Source organism: Nerophis ophidion, linkage group LG23, assembly GCF_033978795.1.
Source record: "Nerophis ophidion isolate RoL-2023_Sa linkage group LG23, RoL_Noph_v1.0, whole genome shotgun sequence".
NCBI classification, from domain to species: domain Eukaryota; kingdom Metazoa; phylum Chordata; class Actinopteri; order Syngnathiformes; family Syngnathidae; genus Nerophis; species Nerophis ophidion.
This window is the reverse complement of record NC_084633.1, coordinates 24256953-24276184: the sequence shown is the minus strand read 5'-3', so window position 1 is coordinate 24276184 and position 19232 is coordinate 24256953. Positions and strand designations below refer to the sequence as shown.

General features: G+C 42.1%; 2 protein-coding genes across 7 annotated transcripts in view; one reads left to right on the top strand and one right to left on the bottom strand.

Moving 5' to 3' along the window:
- Window positions 1–15782, bottom strand: part of nudt9 (nudix (nucleoside diphosphate linked moiety X)-type motif 9) — a 31455-nt gene extending 15673 nt beyond the window's left edge. For 3 of the 5 annotated variants that reach the window (XM_061885302.1, XM_061885300.1, XM_061885301.1), the window contains exons 1-4: window positions 5406–5563; window positions 677–946; window positions 512–601; window positions 77–163 (exon numbers count right to left, since the gene is read on the bottom strand). In XM_061885302.1, the coding sequence (XP_061741286.1) occupies window positions 77–163; window positions 512–601; window positions 677–946; window positions 5406–5485 (527 nt within the window). In that variant the 5' untranslated portion in view covers window positions 5486–5563. Of the gene's footprint in view, window positions 1–76; window positions 164–511; window positions 602–676; window positions 947–2033; window positions 2144–5405; window positions 5564–15629 lie in introns of those variants that run through there. The other 2 variants (XM_061885303.1, XM_061885304.1) reach the window with 2 other exon arrangements.
- mapk3 (mitogen-activated protein kinase 3) overlaps window positions 14808–19232 on the top strand; it is a 44506-nt gene continuing 40081 nt past the window's right edge. For both annotated transcript variants that reach the window (XM_061885298.1, XM_061885297.1), the window contains exon 1: window positions 14808–15277. In XM_061885298.1, the coding sequence (XP_061741282.1) occupies window positions 15063–15277 (215 nt within the window). In that variant the 5' untranslated portion in view covers window positions 14808–15062. The remainder of the gene's footprint in view (window positions 15278–19232) is intronic.

Below are 19232 nucleotides of genomic sequence, written 5' to 3'. Positions count from 1 at the left end.
TCAGATAATGTTGTCCCCAACGACCCGCCACTGCCTGTGTGCATTAACGGTCTGTATTATCGTAAAAATTGACTACCTTGTAACAATGGGATCTGCAGCATGGTTGGGCCCCCATCTCCCCAGTAGACCTCTACCACTCAGCCCTGTGCGGCCATGAGGATTTCTAAAGGAATAAACCACAGCAAGCGACACAAAACCCTCGAAAACAGCAATGTTCAGATTGTAAACATGTCATATTCCTGTAAAGTCAGCTTTTATTACCTGGGACCATAATGTATCTACACTGGTCATTAGAAGTGATTCATTTACAGTATGCATGAAGGGTTTGTCTTGGTGCTCGTTAACAGGTACAAAGTGGCTTTCCATCTTCAACTTTGTACCTGCCCTCAAAGCACCAATGTTCAGATTGTAAACATTTCATATTCCTATATTCAGCTTCCATTACCTGTGACAATAACGTAACTACACTGGTCATGTGAAGTGGTTCAAGTATGCATGCTCGTTAACTTACAGTGGCTTTCCATCTTCTACTTTGTATTTGCCCTCAAAGCTTCTTCTGTCCACAGCACCATCCACAGTGTTAAACTGCGGGCAGAAAGAGCTGCAGAGCCAGCAAACATAACTCAATGTGGTTACTCACCGACAATATAAGTTGTTCTCATACATGGCCGCCTACCCAATCTCAGGATCTGCCCATGCTGGCTTCTTTGCCACGGCAGGGTGGGTGAAGTGGACAGGCTCGTAGCCCTGGACACTCTGACTCCAGTCCACCTGAGCGTCACTCACTGGGAAGCGCTTGATTTGGGAGCCCGGGTACACCGGGCATCTGGACTTCATGTGTGGCGATATTGAAGCCTTCATCATCGGGACACAGGTCTTTGAGAAGGGACGACTTGTCGATAGAGTGGCTCTCAGGGGTTGAGCAGCTGAGCAAGAGATGGCAGACCTGTGGGTGTGGAAGGGAGAAAAATATAACATCTTCTGTGTCCAAATATCAGATATCGGTCAGAAAAAAAAAGGTATCGGCTTGCATGTCAAATTTCTGACACAAGCAGTTCTGCAGCGCGTTCTCTTGTGAAACAAGGGACAGCCAGTAAATATCTGCATGTCCTCCAATAAGCCCACACTTTCTTTTGTGTCTTTTAGTGAAAGGCCTACTGAAACCCACTACTACCGACCACACAGTCTGATAGTTTATATATCAATGATGAAATCTTAACATTCCAACACATGCCAATACGGCCGGTTTAGTTTACTAAATTACAATTTAAAATTTCCCGCGGAGTTTCCTGTTGAAAACGTTGCGGAATGATGACGCGATGATGACGAGTGTTTGTGCAATATTGGTTGGAGGGGACATATTAGCTCAGTACCACTTACGGCTAAAAGTCGTCTCTTTTCATCGTGCAATTACACAGTATTTTGGACATCTGTGTTGTGAATCTTTTGCAATTTGTTCAATTAATAATGGAGAAGTCAAAGTAGAAAGATGTAGGTGGAAGCTTTTAGCCTTTAGCCACACAAACACACGGTGTTTCCTTGTTTAAAATTCCCGGAGGTGAAGCTTTACTAAGGATCAGAGTGGTCAAGCGAACATGAATCACAACTACATGTCAAACGGCAGTTTTCGGTGAGAAAATTGTGGAAATAAGTCGCCTCTGTTGAAAATGTCGCGGAATGATGACGCGATGATGACGCGTGTTTGTGCAATATTAGTTGGAGGGGACATATTAGCTCAGCACCACTTACGTCTAAAAGTCCTCTCTTTTCATCGCGCAATTACACAGTATTTTGGACATCTGTGTAGCTGAATCTTTTGCAATTTGTTCAATTAATAATGGAGAAGTCAAAGTAGAAAGATGTAGGTGGAAACTTTTAGCCTTTAGCCACACAAACACACGGTGTTTCCTTGTTTAAAATTCCCGGAGGTGAAGCTTTACTATGGATCAGAGCGGTCAAGCGAACATGAACCACAACAACATGTCAACCGGCAGTTTTCGGTGAGAAAACTGTGAAAATAAGTCGCCTCTTACCGGAGATCAGCGGAGCCAGCATCCTCCTGCTGCTGTGACTTTTCTCAGAGACTCTGGAGTCAAAACACCCGTGGCCACACCCCTCCACCTTTAAGGTATTCTTTAACTCACTAAAACACCAGCAACACAATAGGCAGATAAGGGATTTCCCAGAATTACCCTAGTAAATGTGTTTAAAAACATCTGAATCGCTCTCACTTGCCCTCGCCCTTTTTTTTTTGTCCTAGGCCTTCACTCTAAATTTCCTCATCCACGAATCTTTCATCCTCACTCAAATTAATGGGGAAATTGTCACTTTCTCGGTCCGAATAGCCCTTGCTGCTGGAGGCTCACCTTATAAACAATGTGAGGAGTCCTCACACCAGTGACGTCATTGTTTGCTACTTCCGGTAAAGGCAAGGCTTTTTTATTATCGACCAAAAGTTGCGAACTTTATCGTCGATGTTCTCTATTAAATCCTTTCAGCAAAAATATGGCGATATTGCAAAATGATCAAGTATGACACATAGATTGGACCTGCTATCCCCGTTTAAATAAGAACATCTAATTTCAGTAAGCCTTGAAGTCATTTACACAAGGTAAACATGGTACTAGGAGCTAGCAGCTACACAACAGCTAAGCACAAAATAGCACAAAAGCTAGTTATTTCAGGGTTTCCCCGTAATGTAATTGAATGTGGTGCGCCACCACGGCATTTTTATCACCGCCACACCTTGAAAATAAGGGTTTTGTTTTACTTGAAAATAAAGTAATATACTGTAGCCCCCAGAAAAAAATCACTAAGTCTGACGCTATTTTTAACTTTTATTGCCAATCTTATAATAACAAACGACACAATTCCAACAGGTTTTACTTCCTGTGCTAACACTTTTGTCTTGGCGCTTTCCCAGACACACAACACTTCCTCATTCTCTGCCAATCATCTTTCAGGCACAGTGTGTTTGCAAACATGGGAAAAACAGATATCAAATCCAAACCACACGGATTTAAAACATTAACATTAGCTAGTCGTTACAGTATGATTTGATATATATATACAAATATAGGCTATTATTTGTGCACTATTGACATATGATGTACCGAAAACTTGACCACCAAAAAAAGACTTTGATAATCGAAAACCGCGCTACCGAAATCGGATGTAAATAAAATCTTCGCCATTGTCTAGAGCATGGGTGTCAAACTCTGGCCCGTGGGCCAATTTTGGCCAGCCGTGTAATTTACTTTGGCCCTTGAGGCAATATCAAATTAACATTACAGCTGGCCCGCCGTTATTACACAGCAGCGGTGCTGCTGTAACACTGCAATTTCTCACACTTGCCAATCCTCCTGAAGTTCAGTGCCCCTCCTGAAAATCTCCCGGGCCAAGCATTCTCCTGATTTCCACCAGGACAACAATATTGAGGGCGTGCCTTAAAGGCACTGCCTTTAGCATTCTCTACAACCTGTCGTCACATTTCCTCCAAACAAACAGCGTGCAGGCCCACTCGCATAATATATGCGGCTATTACACACACATAAGTGAATGCAGGGCATACTTGGTCGACAGCCATACAGGTCACACTGAGGGTGGCCGTAAAAACAACTTTAACACTGTTACAAATATGCGCCTCACTGTGAACTCTCACCAAACACGAATGACAAACACATTTTGGGAGAACATCTGCACTGTAACATAACAAAAACACAACAGAACAAATACCCAGAAACCCTTGCAGCACTATCTCTTTCGGGACGCCACAATATATTTTATATTTACCTCAGAAGGCTGCAAATAGAAAAGAGGCATTAAATTTGTATTTAAATTTTATTTGATATGCCATTGATATTTTTTAATTATTATTATTATTGTTATTCAAAACTCGATTTTGCATGTCACTATAAAGTTACTGTATTTAAGCCTTGCTTGTTCAATGTTCAATGCAAAACTTGTTTGGGTCACTATTAAAAGGTTAATTTGTTCAACCTTGGCCCGCGGCTTTGTTCAGTTTTAAATTTTGGCCCACTCTCTATTTGAGTTTGACACCCCTGGTCTAGAGCATTGTCAACATGTCTGTGATGTGGACGTAACTTTTATATATTTTGCAGGTATACCCGCGGACAGCCATCTACAAAATGTGCAAATATTAAATAGAAAATGGCGACTTTAAAGAGGAGAAAATCCAACTGGAGCAGCAGCACCAAGCAAGTGTGACGTCATGCTCGCTACAGCCTCTTTAGTCTGGGACATGGAGGGACAGAAAGTAGTCTCTAAACACGACTACATTTCATAATAATACCACAAGAAGATGCTAGATTTGTTGATAATTGGTTTTGATTTGAAAAAAGTAATCAAGTTTGTAAACACTTGTGAAATAATCTCAACAATGTACCTTCTACAAAAAGCAGCAACAATTGAAAATATGGCAAAACAATAAATACACATCCATCCAATCTTTTCTACTGCTTATTCCCTACAGAGTCACGGAGGGCGCCGGAGACTATCTCGGCTGCATTTGGGCGGAAGGCGGGGTACACCCTGGAAAAGTCGCCACCTCATTGCAGGGCCAACACAGATAAACAGACGACATTCACACTCACATTCACACACTAGAGCAAATTTAGTGTTGCCAATCAACTTATTCCCAGGTGCATGTCTTTGGAAGTGGGAGGAAGCAGGAGCACCCGGAGGGAACCCACGCAGCCACCGTGCTGCCAATAAATACACGTTATTACTAATTAATAACAGATTTTTTTTAAACATATGTTTACATTTTTTGAGCGCCTTTTTCAAGAAAATGTTATCATAGTCAATTATGCAAATTGTTCGATGACGTCATGGTGACCACGCCCACACCGCCACAGATCTCTTGGCAATTTAGGGGAAACTCTGTATTTGTGTACCGGTATTTATTGCAAATCCTTCATTTAGTCCTCTAATAGTGGAGAGACCCCACTGGGCGGCCTGGGGAGTGGGGGGCGTGTGTTTGATCAGTATCGTGCGTCAAACCCCGCTTTGAAAAACTGAACACGCCAAAATGCCATTAATCCTGACAGCTAACAGTTTTAAAACATTTTTATGTTACTTTGTTAGCTTTATAGAAAAAACACGGTGCGGTGTGCAGATAAATAGATGTGATCAAGTTTTTAATAGTGATTCAATTCAGTCATCACAGAAAATTATTGAAAAGCACATATATCATGAGCATATACACTTAGGAGACCACACTGAGAGCTAACGCTAGCTTTTTGCTACAATGCGAATATATCAATAACAATACCAACACACTGCATTACAAGGAAGTCAAGTGTTGCATTACTTTTACCAATAACGCCCCTCAGCCTTCACTTTGTATAGTTGTTATTTGAAGAATGTACGATTGGAACCCTTACCTTAATCCGGAAGTGTAGACTGGGAAGTCAAAGAGCGTGAGCGCTAAACGAATGGAGGATAAGTAGTTATGTCGCAACATGAATATTAGTGGGCTGGACGTACACGTTTCCTTTCAGCCAGCACGCAGACAACGTGACCCGGAAGTGCCCGCTTTGCGTCACGACGTGTATAAGGGAGCGTGTTAATACCGGTAGTTGTACTTTCCATGGAGATCGGTTCGTATTTTTCTTTCACAAAAATTTAAATACAAGTGTTTTATTTAAAACAACTAAATGAAGAGAACATTTTTGATTTGTAAACAAAAAAAGAAAAATATTAACAAAAAATACAAGATTAGACTTAGACAAACTTTAATGATACACAAGGGAAATTGTTCAACACGGTACAAAGGGTGGAAAGTGTAAGGTTGGAGAGGATAATGCAAGTAGATTAAAAATGTACCGTAGTAGTAATATAAAATATAAAATAAATATGTAATTATTTACATATACACATACGGGAAAGGCTCAAAAAATGTATACATACGTTTAAAACAAATCTGTTTTTAATTAGTAATAACATGTGTATTTATTGGCAGCACGGGGTTAGTGCGTCTGCCTCACAATACGAAGGTCCTGAGTAGTGGCTTCAATCCCGGCCTCGGGATCTTTCTGTGTGGAGTTTGCATGTTCTCCCCGTGACTGCGTGGGTTCCCTCCGGGTACTCCGGCTTCCTCCCACCTCCAAAGACATGCACCTGGGGATAAGTTGATGGGCAACACTAAATTGGCCCTAGTGTGTGAATGTGAGTGTGAATGTTGTCCGTCTATCTGTGTTGGCCCTGCGATGAGGTGGCGACTTGTCTAGGGTGTACTTCGCCTTCCGCCCAAATGCAGCTGAGATAGGCATCAGCGACCCCCCGCGACCCCAAACGGGACAAGTGGTAGAAAATGGATGAAAACATTTTCATCCATTAGCTACCCTACCGATTTTCCCGGGAGACTCCCGAATTTCAGTGCCCCTCCCGAAAATCTCCCGGGGCAACCATTCTCACAAATTTCTCCCGACGTTCACCAGGACAACAATATTGGGGGCGTGCCTTAAAGGCACTGCCCTTAGCGTCCTCTCTCAACTGAAACCTGTACCCCTTAACAGCCACATGCTGTCCAGGCGTTTGCTTTACCTCCCTATACAGGGATGGGAATGAAGATTTACAAAATCAGCTGAAAATGTTTTAATCCTAATCCGCACCCGAATGGATTTAGTGCACTCGTCTGCCAGGGGGGTCTGAAGGCATGCCCCCCCATAAAATATTTGAAATCTATGTTATCTTAGGATGCATTTCCTGCTATTTTGAGTCAAAATCTAACAATATTCTCCTGACCAAAATGTCACATTTATTAGCAAATATTTTCATAAAAATGTATCATGTGATGAAATGTATGTGTACAAGTTTACACATATGTCAAATTCTTGCACACTTTTGGATTACAGACAAAAATAGGCCTACAAATGGATTAACCAGAATTCTTCTCCGTAAACTCACTTTACTTAGATGCCTTGCCGATTTTGCGTGGTCAAAGAGTGCCACCTTTTTCCGAGTTCCACAGTTCACAATGTCCTTGCAATATAAGCTCTGAGCACGTCCCGATTCATCGCACTTTGCAATGAAATCGCTGATCAGTTCGTCTACTTCTACGATATTGTTGTTAATCTTCACCTTCAGTTTGATAGATATATCGAGCCATGCCCAGTTCCACTTGTTTTCTCACGCCCTTATCGATATCTTTCGCTAATGAAGCATTCCTATTTTGAATAAGCTTAACCATGTCTGAAACTGTTTTGTCAATAAAGAAACGTGTTACATTAATTGAGAGCTACTGTGTGACAGTTTAGTCGCCAATAAACACAACCAATATAAACAGAATATGATTGATTGATACTTTTATTAGTAGATTGCACAGTTCAGTACATATTCCGTACAAATGAACACTAAATGGTAACACCCGAATAAGTTTTTTTACTTATTTTAGTCGGGGTCCACGTTAATCAATTCATAGTACAAATATATACTATCAGCATAATACAGTCATCACACAGGTTAATCATCATAGTATATACATTGAATTATTTACATTATTTACAATCCGGGTGGTGGGATGAGGAGTTTTGGTTGATATCAGTACTTCAGTCATCAACAATTGCATCAACAGAGAAATGAACATTGAAACAGTGTAGGTCTTACTTAGTAGGATGTGTACAGCGAGCAGAAAACATAGTAAGTTCAGATAGCATAAGAACAAGTATATACATTAGAAGTACATTTGATTATTTACATTAGGTTATCTATAATCCGGGATGTGAATGGGGGTGGGTATTAGTAAAGGGTTGAAGTTGCCTGGAGGTGTTGTTTTAGAGCATTTTTTAAGGAATATAGAGATGCACTTACTTTTATATCTGTTAGGAGGGTATTCCACATTGATGTGAAATAGAAAGAGAATGAGTTAAGACCTTTTTTAGATCGGAATCTGGGTTTAACGTGGTTTGTGGAACTCCCCCTGGTGTGGTGGTTATGGCGGTCGTTAAGGAAGTAGTTTGACATGTACTTCGGTATCAGGGAGGTGTAGCGGATTTTATAGACTAGGCTCAGTGCAAGTTGTTTTACTTTGTCCTCCACCCTGAGCCAGCCCACTTTGGAGAAAAGTGGGTTGGAGTGAGGTGTGATCTGGGGTGGAGGTCTAAAAGGAACCAGACTAGCTTGTCTGGGATGTTTGGAGTCTAGATTTGAGGGTTTTGGAGGTGCAAGCGTAATCGAAAAAGGGTTTAATGAGAGTTTCCGCTAGAATCTTCAAGGTGCTTTTGTTGACCAGAGAGAAGATTCTGCAGAGGAATCTCGTTCTTTGGTTGACCTTTTTGATTACCTTGGTTGCCATTTTATCACAGGAAAGATTCCAGTAGCCTTTAGAATGGAACCTAGGTAGGTGATCTCATCTTTCCTGGTGATAACAATGTCACCCACTTTTATAGTGAAGTCACTGACTTTCTTAAGGTTGATATGCGACCCAAATAGGATGGATTCCGTTTTACCTTAGTGTATGGATAGCTTGTTGTCAGCGTGCCAGGTGCAAATATTCTAAGGAGTTCAGCACTGAGGATTTGTTCCACCTGTGACTTGTCCTTGCCGGATACCAGCAGGGCCGAGTCATCCGCAAACAGGAACAATTCACAGTGGCATGCTGAAGGCATGTCATTTACGTATATTAGGAACAGTAAAGATCCTCGTATACTGCCTTGGGGGACTCCACAGCTTACTGAGCTTACTCTACCACCTGTTTCCTCCCCTCCAAGTAAGATTGCATCCAGCTCGATTAGGTATTATCGAGTCCGATTGCTCTGAGCTTATCCAACAGTGTAGCGTGGTTAACGTGTCAAAGGCCTTCTAAATGTCCAGCACGACCATGCCGCAATATTTGCCCGCGTCCACCTCATGTTTGATGTGGTCGGTCAGATAGAGAAGGCATGTGTCAGTGGAGTGGTTAGTTCTGAAGCCGGATTGGAATTTGTACATTAGTTTATTAGCAGCAAGGTATCTATCAACCTGTTCATAAACTATTTTTTCCATTACTTTCGAAATGGAACTGAGAATAGAAACAGGTTGGTAGTTACCAGGTTCTAATTTGCTTCCTTTTTTAGAAAGGGGGGTTACTCTTGCTATCTTGAAATCCTTGGGTACTTGGCCTTGTTGATTGAGAGGTTTATTATATGTGTGATTATTGGGGCAATGGTGGTGGCAGAGTCCATGAGGAATCTGGAGGGGATATTGTTAAGGCCGGTGGACTTGTTTGGGTGGAGCGCGCTCAATTTATTAAGCACCTCGTTAGCTGAGACCATTTCTAATTTGAAATTGTTGTTGATTACTCCTAGTTTTCTGTAGAAGGCTTTAATGTGTTCTACACCAAAGCGACCAGAGTGGTGGGACAGCTTGTTATCGAGAGTTGTGGCTATGCTGGTGTAAAAGGTGTTAAGTCTGCTTGCTACCTCCATTTTGTCTGTAATGAGGGCATCACCCTCCTTGATGTTGATGTTAGTGAGTCTGGTTTTAAGTTTCTGGCTGCATCCAGGAAGCTGGTTTTTGAGAATTTTCCAGAGCTCACGTGGCTTATTGGTGTTTTCCTCTATTTTGTCGTTGATATAATTTTTTTTTAAGGATTTAGTTAGGTTGTTTGTCTTATTTCTTAATTTATTGCTTTAATTTTTGAGCGTTGAAAGAGTGATTTGAGATTATTATTATTATTGGGTTGTTTATTTACTTCAGTTTTACACTTTTGGTACTCGAGTTTAGAAACGCTCACAACAATTGAGGATCTGGGACTAGATATTGTCGGCAAACGCAGCGTGCAGACGCCTATAACGGGCAATGTCATTGGTTGATGTTGTCAGCTGATAGTAGAGCTAGCCAATCTGGTGCCTTCACAAATTGGCATTATATTTTTCGCGGGAATTCTCTGCCTTGTACTGATAACTAGGTCAACGCAGAGACAAAAACCACGAGTGCCTAGCCCCCCTATAATTTTCTCCCCGGATTTAAACGATTCACAGAAATGACCCTGGTGGCGCCAAAGTCGGCGGAATTCCGCGGATTTGCGGAAAATTCCCCTCCCTGCCTATAAACAGCGTGCCGGCCCAGTCACATAATAATGTAGCATTGGATGGGTTTAACAATGGTCTTTACTCGAAGATGTCAAGAAATAATGACACGCTGTATGACCTTTTAACTGGTTTAATGATAACCTTAATTTCAAGTGCGCACACACACACACACACACGTATGCATGCATACTTGGTGGCCCGTATTAACAACTTTAACACTGTTACTAATAAGCGCCACACTGTCAACCCACACCAAACAAGAATGACAAACACATTTCCGGAGAGCAGCTTCACCGTAACACAACATAAACACAACAGAACAAATATCCAGAACCCTTTGCACCACTAACTCTTCCGGGACGCTACAATAACATTGCTATTGGAGCTCCGTGCACAACTGCACACACAACAAGAAGGAGACGAAGCAGAAGAACGAAGAAGAGACATGGCATATTCCAAAATTATTGAAAAAAAAGACTTTCATTTTAAACAGGACAGCTCAAAGGGCTGAGCTCAACCCTGCCCACCCCAACACCCCCGTCCTCCCATCTCCCGAATTCGGAGGTCTCAAGGTTGGCAAGTATGTATATACAGTATATGATCTATACTGATAATTTATATTATTTTTTTATATAATATATAAAATATATAACAATTACCATGTACAATATTACAGTATATGTAACAGTTGCAGCAAAAGCAGAAATAATGGCTTTACAACCAACATAAATATTTGCAGACAAAAAAATGGACGTAAAATTTAGCTGTGACAACGCTACAATATGAAGTATAAACGATAAAACATTTAATATATTGTTTAACAAAAAATACTTTTGGTTGCCTTTTTTGTTACAAATCATGCATTCGGTTACAACATTTTTTTATTTTTTTTTAACATAACTAATAGATTTGCAACTAAAATGAATATTTGCAACAAATGGATGTGAAATCAACAATATAAATTTTCAGAAAAAAACTAAGTTTTTGATTGCAATTTTGGGTGGTTATAAATCATGTTTTTGGTTAAAAATAATATTTATTTTAGTCTTTTTTTTAATCGCCAATCTTTTTTTAAACGGAAATATAACATTTGCAATCAAAATACATATTTGAAAACAAAAATATGGATGTGAAATTAAATAATATATACAGTGGGTACGGAAAGTATTAAGACCCCTTTAAATTGTTCGATCTTTGTTTCATAGCAGCCATTTGCAGAAAATCAAAAAAGTTCATTTTATTTCTCATTATGTAAACTTAGCACCCCATCTTGACAGAATAAAACAGAAATGTAGAAACTTCTGCAACTTTATTAAAAAGTGTATCTGTAAGACTTTCAGACCAGGAGAAACTAAATTCTCTGGTCTGATGAGACAACCATTAAAGTCTTTGGTGTGAATGTTTGGAGGAAACCAGGCACCACTCATGCAAGCCAATAGCACATAGTGAATCTTGATATCGCTCGCAAACATTGCTGAAAAACAGGAACATCAACGGCTAAATAATCCATGGACTCGGACTTGGAGGTGCTGATTCTCATCTCAGTCGCCTCACACTCGGCTGCGAATCGATCCAGTGAGTGCTGAAGATCTTGGCCAGATGAGGCCATTAAGACCACATCATCTGCAAATAGCAGAGACCTAATCCTGCAGCCACCAAACCAGATACCCTCAACGCCCGGACTGCGCCTAGAAATTCTGTCCATAAAAGTTATGAACAGAATCGGTGCCTTGGCAGAGTCCAACCGTCACTGGAATCGGGTCCGACTTACTGCCGGCAATACGGACCAAGGTCTGACACTGATTATACAGGGAGCGGACCGCCACAATAAGACAGTCCGTTACCCCATACTCTCTGAGCACTCCCCACAGGACTTCCCGGGGTAAAAGGTCAAATGCCTTCTCCACAAAGCACATGTAGACTGCTTGGGCAAACCCCCATGCACCCTCAAGGACCCTGCCGAGAGTACAGAGCTGGTCCACAGTTCCACGACCTGGACGAAAACCACACTGTTCGTCCTGAATCTAAGGTTTGACTACCCGGCGTAGCCTCTTCTCCAGTACACCTGAATAGACCTAACCGGGAAGGCTGAGGAGTGTGATCCCACGATAGTTGGAACACACCCTCCGGTCCCCCTCCTTACAGAGAGTAACCACCACCCCGGTCTGCCAATCCAGAGGCACCGCCCCCGATGTCCACGCAATGTTGCAGAGTTTTGTCAACCAAGACAGCGCCACAGCATTCAGAGCCTTAAGGAACTCCAGCCGGATCTCATCTTGCCACCGAGGAGCTTTTTAACTACCTCAGCAACAACATCCGCAGAAATAGGAGAGCCCACCACAGGTTCCCCAGGCACTGCTTCCTCATAGGAAGACGTGCTGGTAGGATTGAGGAGGTGTTCGAAGTATTCCCTCCAGCGATCCACAAGATCCGCAGTCGAGGTCAGCAGAACACCATCTTCACCATACACACGGTGTTGACAATGCACTGCTTCCCTTTCCTGAGGCGGCGGATGGTGGTCCAGAATCGCTTCGAAGCTGTCCGGAAGTCGTTTTCCATGGCTTCCCCAAACTCCTCCCATGTCCGAGTTTTTGCCTTCACAAACGCTGAAGCCGCACACTGCCTGGCCTGTGGGTACCTGTCTGCTGCCTCCGGAGTCCTTTGAGCCAAAAGAGCCCGATGGGACTCTTTCTTCAGCTTGACGACATCCCTCACCGCCGGTGTCCACCAGCGGGTTCTAGGATTACCGCCACTACAGGCGCCAACCACCTTGCGGCCACAGCTCCAATCGGCCGCCTCGACAATAGAGGTACCTTTAGTCCACTCGGACTCAATGTCCAGCGCCTCCCTTGTGACATGTTTAAAGTTCTTCCGTAGGTGGGAATTGAAACTCTTTCTGACAGGAGACTCTGCCAGGCGTTCCCAGCAAATCCTCACAATGCGTTTGGGCCTGCCAGGTCTGTCCGGCATCCTCCCACACCATCGCAGCCAACTCACCACCAGGTGGTGATCGGTAGAAACCTCCGCCCCTCTCTTCACCTGAGTGTCCAAAACATGAGACTGCAAATTCGATGACACAACTCCAAAGTCGATCATGGAACTGCGGCCTAGGGAGTCCTGGTGCCAAGTCCACATATGGACACCCTTATGTTTGAACATGGTGTTTGTTATGGACAATCTGTGACGAGCACAAAAGTCCAATAACAAAACACCACAGCCATTCTTCCCAATCACGCCTGTCCAGGTTTCACTATTGTTGCCAACATGAGCGTTGAAGTCCCCCAGTAGAACGAGGGAACCACCCGGGGGAGAACTCTCGAGTACTCCCCCGAGTGAATCCAAAAAGGGTGGGTACTCTGAGCTGCTGTTTGGCGCCTAAGCGCAAACAACAGTCAGGACCCGTCCCCCCACCCGAAGGCGGAGGGAAGCTACCCTCTCGTCCACTGGGTTGAACTCCAACGTGCAGGCCTTGAGCCGGGGGGCAACAAGAATAGCCACCTGAGCCCGTCGCCTCTCACTGCCGGCAACGCCAGAGTGGAAGAGAGTCCAGCCCCTCTCCAGAGAACTTGTTCCAGAGCCCTTGCTGGGTGTCGAAGTGAGTCCGACTATATTTAGCCGGAACTTCTCCACCTCACGCACGAGCTCAGGCTCCTTTCCCCCCAGCGAGGTGACGTTCCACGTCCCACGAGCTATCTTATGTAGCCGAGGATCGGACCGACAAGTGCCCTGCATCCGGGTTCCACCCAGCTCACACTGCACCCGACCTCTATGGCCCCTGCTATGGGTGGTGAGCCCATTGGAGAGGGGACCCACGTTGCCTCTTCGGGCTGTGCCTGGCCATGGGGACAGGCCCGGCCACTAGGCGCTCGCCATCGTGCCCCACCTCCGGGCCTGGCTCTAGAGGGGGGCCCCGGTGACCCGCGTCCGGGCGAGGGAAATCAGGGTCTTTTGTTTTGTGTCCATCATAGAGGTCTTCGAGTTGCTCTTTGTCTGATCCCTCACCTAGGACCAGTTTGCCTTGGGAGACCCTACCAGGGGACAAAGAAGCCCCCGGACAACATAGCTCCTAGGATCATTGGGACACGCAAACTCGTCCGCACAACTTAAACCGTTTGATTGCGAAAATAAAGCAGGTGCGGGGAATGTTCAAGGAAGACATGAAACTGCTACAGGAAAAATACCAACACAACAGGAAAAGCCACCAACATAGGAGCGCAAGACAATGACTAAAACACAGGAAAACACCAAAAACCTCCAAATAAGTCACAGCGTGATGTGACAGGTCGTGACAGTACACCTACTTTGAGACAAGACCTATAGTGATCCACAGTTGGTTATGGTTTAAATTAATATCCACCGTGAATTGATTAATGTGGACCCCGACTTAAACAAGTTGAAAAACGTATTCGGGTGTTACCATTTAGTTGTCGAGTGTACGCAATATGTACTGAACTGTGCAATCTACTAATAAAACTTTCAATCAATAAATCAATCAAACAATTACAAGAAGGACTTTTTAATTGTCAATATCGGCTGCTGAGTTTAATGTTTCAATGATTTCTACTGGTTGTGTGCATCGGGATTTTTTCAATTAAAAATGTGCTTTGCTCAGAAAAGGTTGAAAAACACTGTTCATGCGGTACTGAAGTTGAGCGAGCCAATGCTGTCTATTCAGCTCGTTTTGTTGACACAAAGGAGCTGAGAAGGCGGCGCCTGCTGAAAGAACTGCAAACAATGACGTAACTCCGCTCGGCTAAATTGACCCGGCCATCATTTCAAACGCACCCGTATTACGGTAGCCCAGCACGCGCATTTACGCTGCGTACGCGGACACCAAATCCCAGCTCTCACAAGCGAAAAAAACGTTTCCAACCGGGGTGGTGTCGAGCGGACCCCACTTTGGCTTTTTGCTCCGTAAATCGAACATTTTGCTCGGTGAAAAGCCTTTGAGTGAAGACGTAGAAAGGTTTGCGGTGAAAAAAAAAAGTCAGTGACAGACGGAGCAGGCGCGGTTTGGAGAGGAAAAGAATGGCGGATTCGAGCAGCACTGCAGCGGTCGGGGCCGCAGCCTCCAACAACAGCGTCACTGCTGCCGGGGCGGCTGGCACTGTTGCGCATGATGGAGCCCCCGGAGCGGCGGGTCAAAAAACACCCTGCGAATCTGTGAAGGGTCAGATTTTTGACGTGGGCCCCCGCTACACCAACCTGTCTTACATCGGGGAGGGCGCTTACGGAATGGTGTGGTAAGTACTTCTTCTTTGCTCACGGGCTATTGCACGACGCGGCTACTTCTTGTCCTCCCCACAATATTAATCTATCTTTGTATGTACTAAATGCGTTCATGCACTATTGAACGCATTGCTTAGTAATAGGGATTTACCTAAGTCCGCTTGTTTGTAGTTAGCATGCTAGCAAACTAGCTACAGGCGTGGCTATTACAGGAAATAGTCGACTCGACTGCACCATTTTAAAGTTGGTGACCAAAGAGCGGACAACATAATACCAAACAAAACATTTTTCAAACAGAAGAATAAATCCTGGCGTGTAGGAAAATGATGCAGAAGGGATTTGCGACTCGCATGGAGGAGGCCTCACCTCCTGTTATCTGCAGCCTTGTGTGGGCATGTCGAGCAAACCTGTTGCGCGAGTCGATATCACTGCCAACTCCCTGCTGTAATATCAGGGCCAAGTCTCTGCCGAGCCACGAACGCCACCACAACAGGCCGTTTTTGGTGGACTGGACCCAGTCCAGACTGTTACTTAATTGTGACGACATGGCTTGTTGTTTTGCTTTGTGTCATCCTGGCCGTGTGATTTCTGCTGATTTGACATCACTCACTGGAAGCTGACAACATTGTATCCGTATCACCTTTCAACTTTGTGTTACTAGTCGATATCACTGCCAACTCCCTCCTGTGATATCAGTGCAAAGTCTCTGCCGAGCCACGAACCCCACCACAACAGTTTTTTGGTGGATTGGAACCAGTCCAGGCTCTTTCGTGGATGTGACGTCATTGCTTTGATTGAACCTTGTATTAGTAGATTGCACAGTTAAGTACATATTCCCTACAATTGACCACTAAATGGTAACACTCGAATAAGTTTTCCAACTTGTTTAAAGGCCTACTGAAATGAGATTTTCTTATTTAAAAGGGGATAGCAGGTCCATTCTATGTGTCAGACTTGATCATTTCGCGATATTGCCATAATTTTGCTGAAAGGATTTAGTTGAGAACATCCACGATAAAGTTCGCAACTGTCGGTGTTAAGAGAAAAGCCCTGCCTCTACCGGAAGTCGCAGACGAGGACGTCGCAATGGGGGCTCCTCACATATTCACATTGTTTTTAATGGGAGCCTCCAACTAAAAGTGCTATCCGGACCGAGAAAACGACAATTTCCTCATTAATTTGAGCGAGGATGAAAGATTTGTGTTTGAGGATATTTGATAGCGACGGACTAGAAAAATAAAAAATAAACGAGTTAAAAAAAACAACGCGATTTGCATTGCGACGGATTCCGATGTTTTTAAACACATTTACTAGAATAATTCTGGGAAATCCCTTATCTTTCTATTGTGTTGCTAGTGTTTTAGTGAGTTAAATACTACCTGATAATCGGAAGGGTGTCTCCACGGGTGTCTTGACACGCAGTGTCTCAGGGGAGCTGATGGCAGCTATGGACGGCACAAGCTCAGCTTTTCTCCGGTAAAAACTGACTTTTTAACCACAATTTTCTCACCGAAAGCTGCTGGTTGACATTCGGTTGGGATCCATGTCTGCTTGACCGCGCTCTGATCCATAGTAAAGTTTCAGCTCCGGGAATTTTAAACAAGGAATCACCGTGTGTTTGTGTAGCTAAAGGCTAAAGCTTCCCAACTCCATCTTTCTACTGTGACTTCTCCAATATTAATTGAACAAATTGCAAAAGATTCAGCAACACAGATGTCCAAAATACTGTTAAAGCAGACTACTTTTAGCTGTGTGTGTGCGTAGCGCTCATACTTCCTAAAAACGCGTGACGTTTTGCGTACACGTCATCGTTACGCAACGTTTTCAAGACGAAACTCCCGGGAAATTTAAAATTGTAATTTAGTAAACTAAAAAAGCCGTATTGGCATGTGTTGCAATGTTAATATTTCATCATTGATATATAAACTATGAGACTGCGTGGTGGGTAGTAGTGGGTTTCAGTAGGCCTTTAAGTCGGGGTCCACGTAAATCCATTCATGGTAGCTTGTTGTTTTTCTTTGTGTCATCCTGGCCATGCGATTTCTGCTGATTTGACATCACTCACTGGAAGATGACAACACTGTACGTATATCATCTTTCACCTTTGTGTTAAAGCTCAGGCTGCAGCTCGCGATCATTCAAGTAGTGGAGTGCTCGAGTATGAAGTTGTCTGATTAATCTAATAATTGGACAAAACACACTTCATAGCTCCAATGTGTGTTTTCAGGAAAAAAGTTAACATAAACATAACATTTTCTGCTTGCTATAACCTTGGTTATTAAAAAAAAAAAATCTATGCACATCAACTTGGGATGTAATGATAAACAATGCAATGAGAAACCAAGGAAAAGTGCTCATGTTATAAATTAAAATGATCGTAAAACCCTAATTGATTACACTTTGATAAACCCACAGACCTGTGACACGAGGGGCGCACAAATAACATTACTTATTTATTCATTCCGATTCTAAAGTGATTCATAATTTTCGAAAATCAATAAGATAAAAAACAACACACTTTTTTTAAAAAATAAGAATCTATTTAAAGAAAAAAAAAACATCTTAGGCCATCGCCTTGCAATCGGAAGGAGCTTTTCAACTTGTAGCCTGTTTAGAAACGTTTTCATAATACCTATTATACCAAAAAATACATTACAAGAATCAGTTTGAATTGCTATACATATATATATATATATATATATGTATGTATGTATGTATGTATGTATGTATGTATGTATGTATGTATGTATGTATATGTGTGTATATGTATGTATATATATATATATATGTGTGTGTATATATATATATATATATATATATATATATATATATATATATATATATATATATATATATATATATATATATATATATATATATATATATATATATACATATATATATACATATATATATATATAGTGTGTGTGTGTATATATATATATATGTGTGTGTATATATATATATATATGTGTGTGTATATATATATATGTTTGTGTATATATGTATATATATATATATATATATATATATGTGTGTGTATATATATATATATATATATATATATATATATATATATATATATATATATATACGTGTATATATATATATGTACACATGGTTTCCCGCAGAGCGTTGTTAAGGCGGCCGCTTTAACAACAAAGAGCCGCCGCCTAAACTAAAGTCTTTAAAAAAGAAATAAATTAAAAATAAAATATTTTTTATTTTTTTTTTGTCCTGTCCAGCTTCTAAGGCAAATCATATAGTTGATGTAAATGTCCATATCGGCTGTTCAGATTTACTTTACAAAAGAAAAGTGTAGGATACTTCTGTTGTTGCCTTATTTGTATTTGACTTTATTAAATGTATTTATATTATCATTTGGTGTTATACTAATGTTTTAACAAGCTGCTACGCTTAGTTCTGCCTCCGTCAGTAGTCCCTGCAGCACCCAGCATTGTCCCACCTAGGGCTGGGCGATGTGGCCTTTTTTTAATATCTCGATATTTTAGGCCATATCGCGATATACGTTGTATATCTCGATATTTTGCTTTGGCCTTGAATGAACACTTGATGCATATAAACACCGCAGTATGATGATTCTATGTGTCTACATTAAAACATTCTTGGTCATACTGGATTAATATATGCTAATTTTAAACTTTCATGCAGAGAGGGAAATCTCAACTAAGTCAATTGACCAAAAGTATATTTATTAAATAGTTATTAAGCAGTGGCACAAACTTTAATGTCATTTCCAAAACAGAAAGTGCAAGATTGTCAGAGAAATTTTAAGTGTAAAATAAAAATAAGCTCTGTAATAGGAATTTAAATAGTATTCGTCCTTCGCTATGTGGTAGGTTCCTACGAATGGTATTAAATTATCTTCATTCTCTAGCGGGTGACTTTTCAAATGATGCTACATATTAGCAGTAATGCTACTTTTTATAGCAACGCTTTTGGCCAACA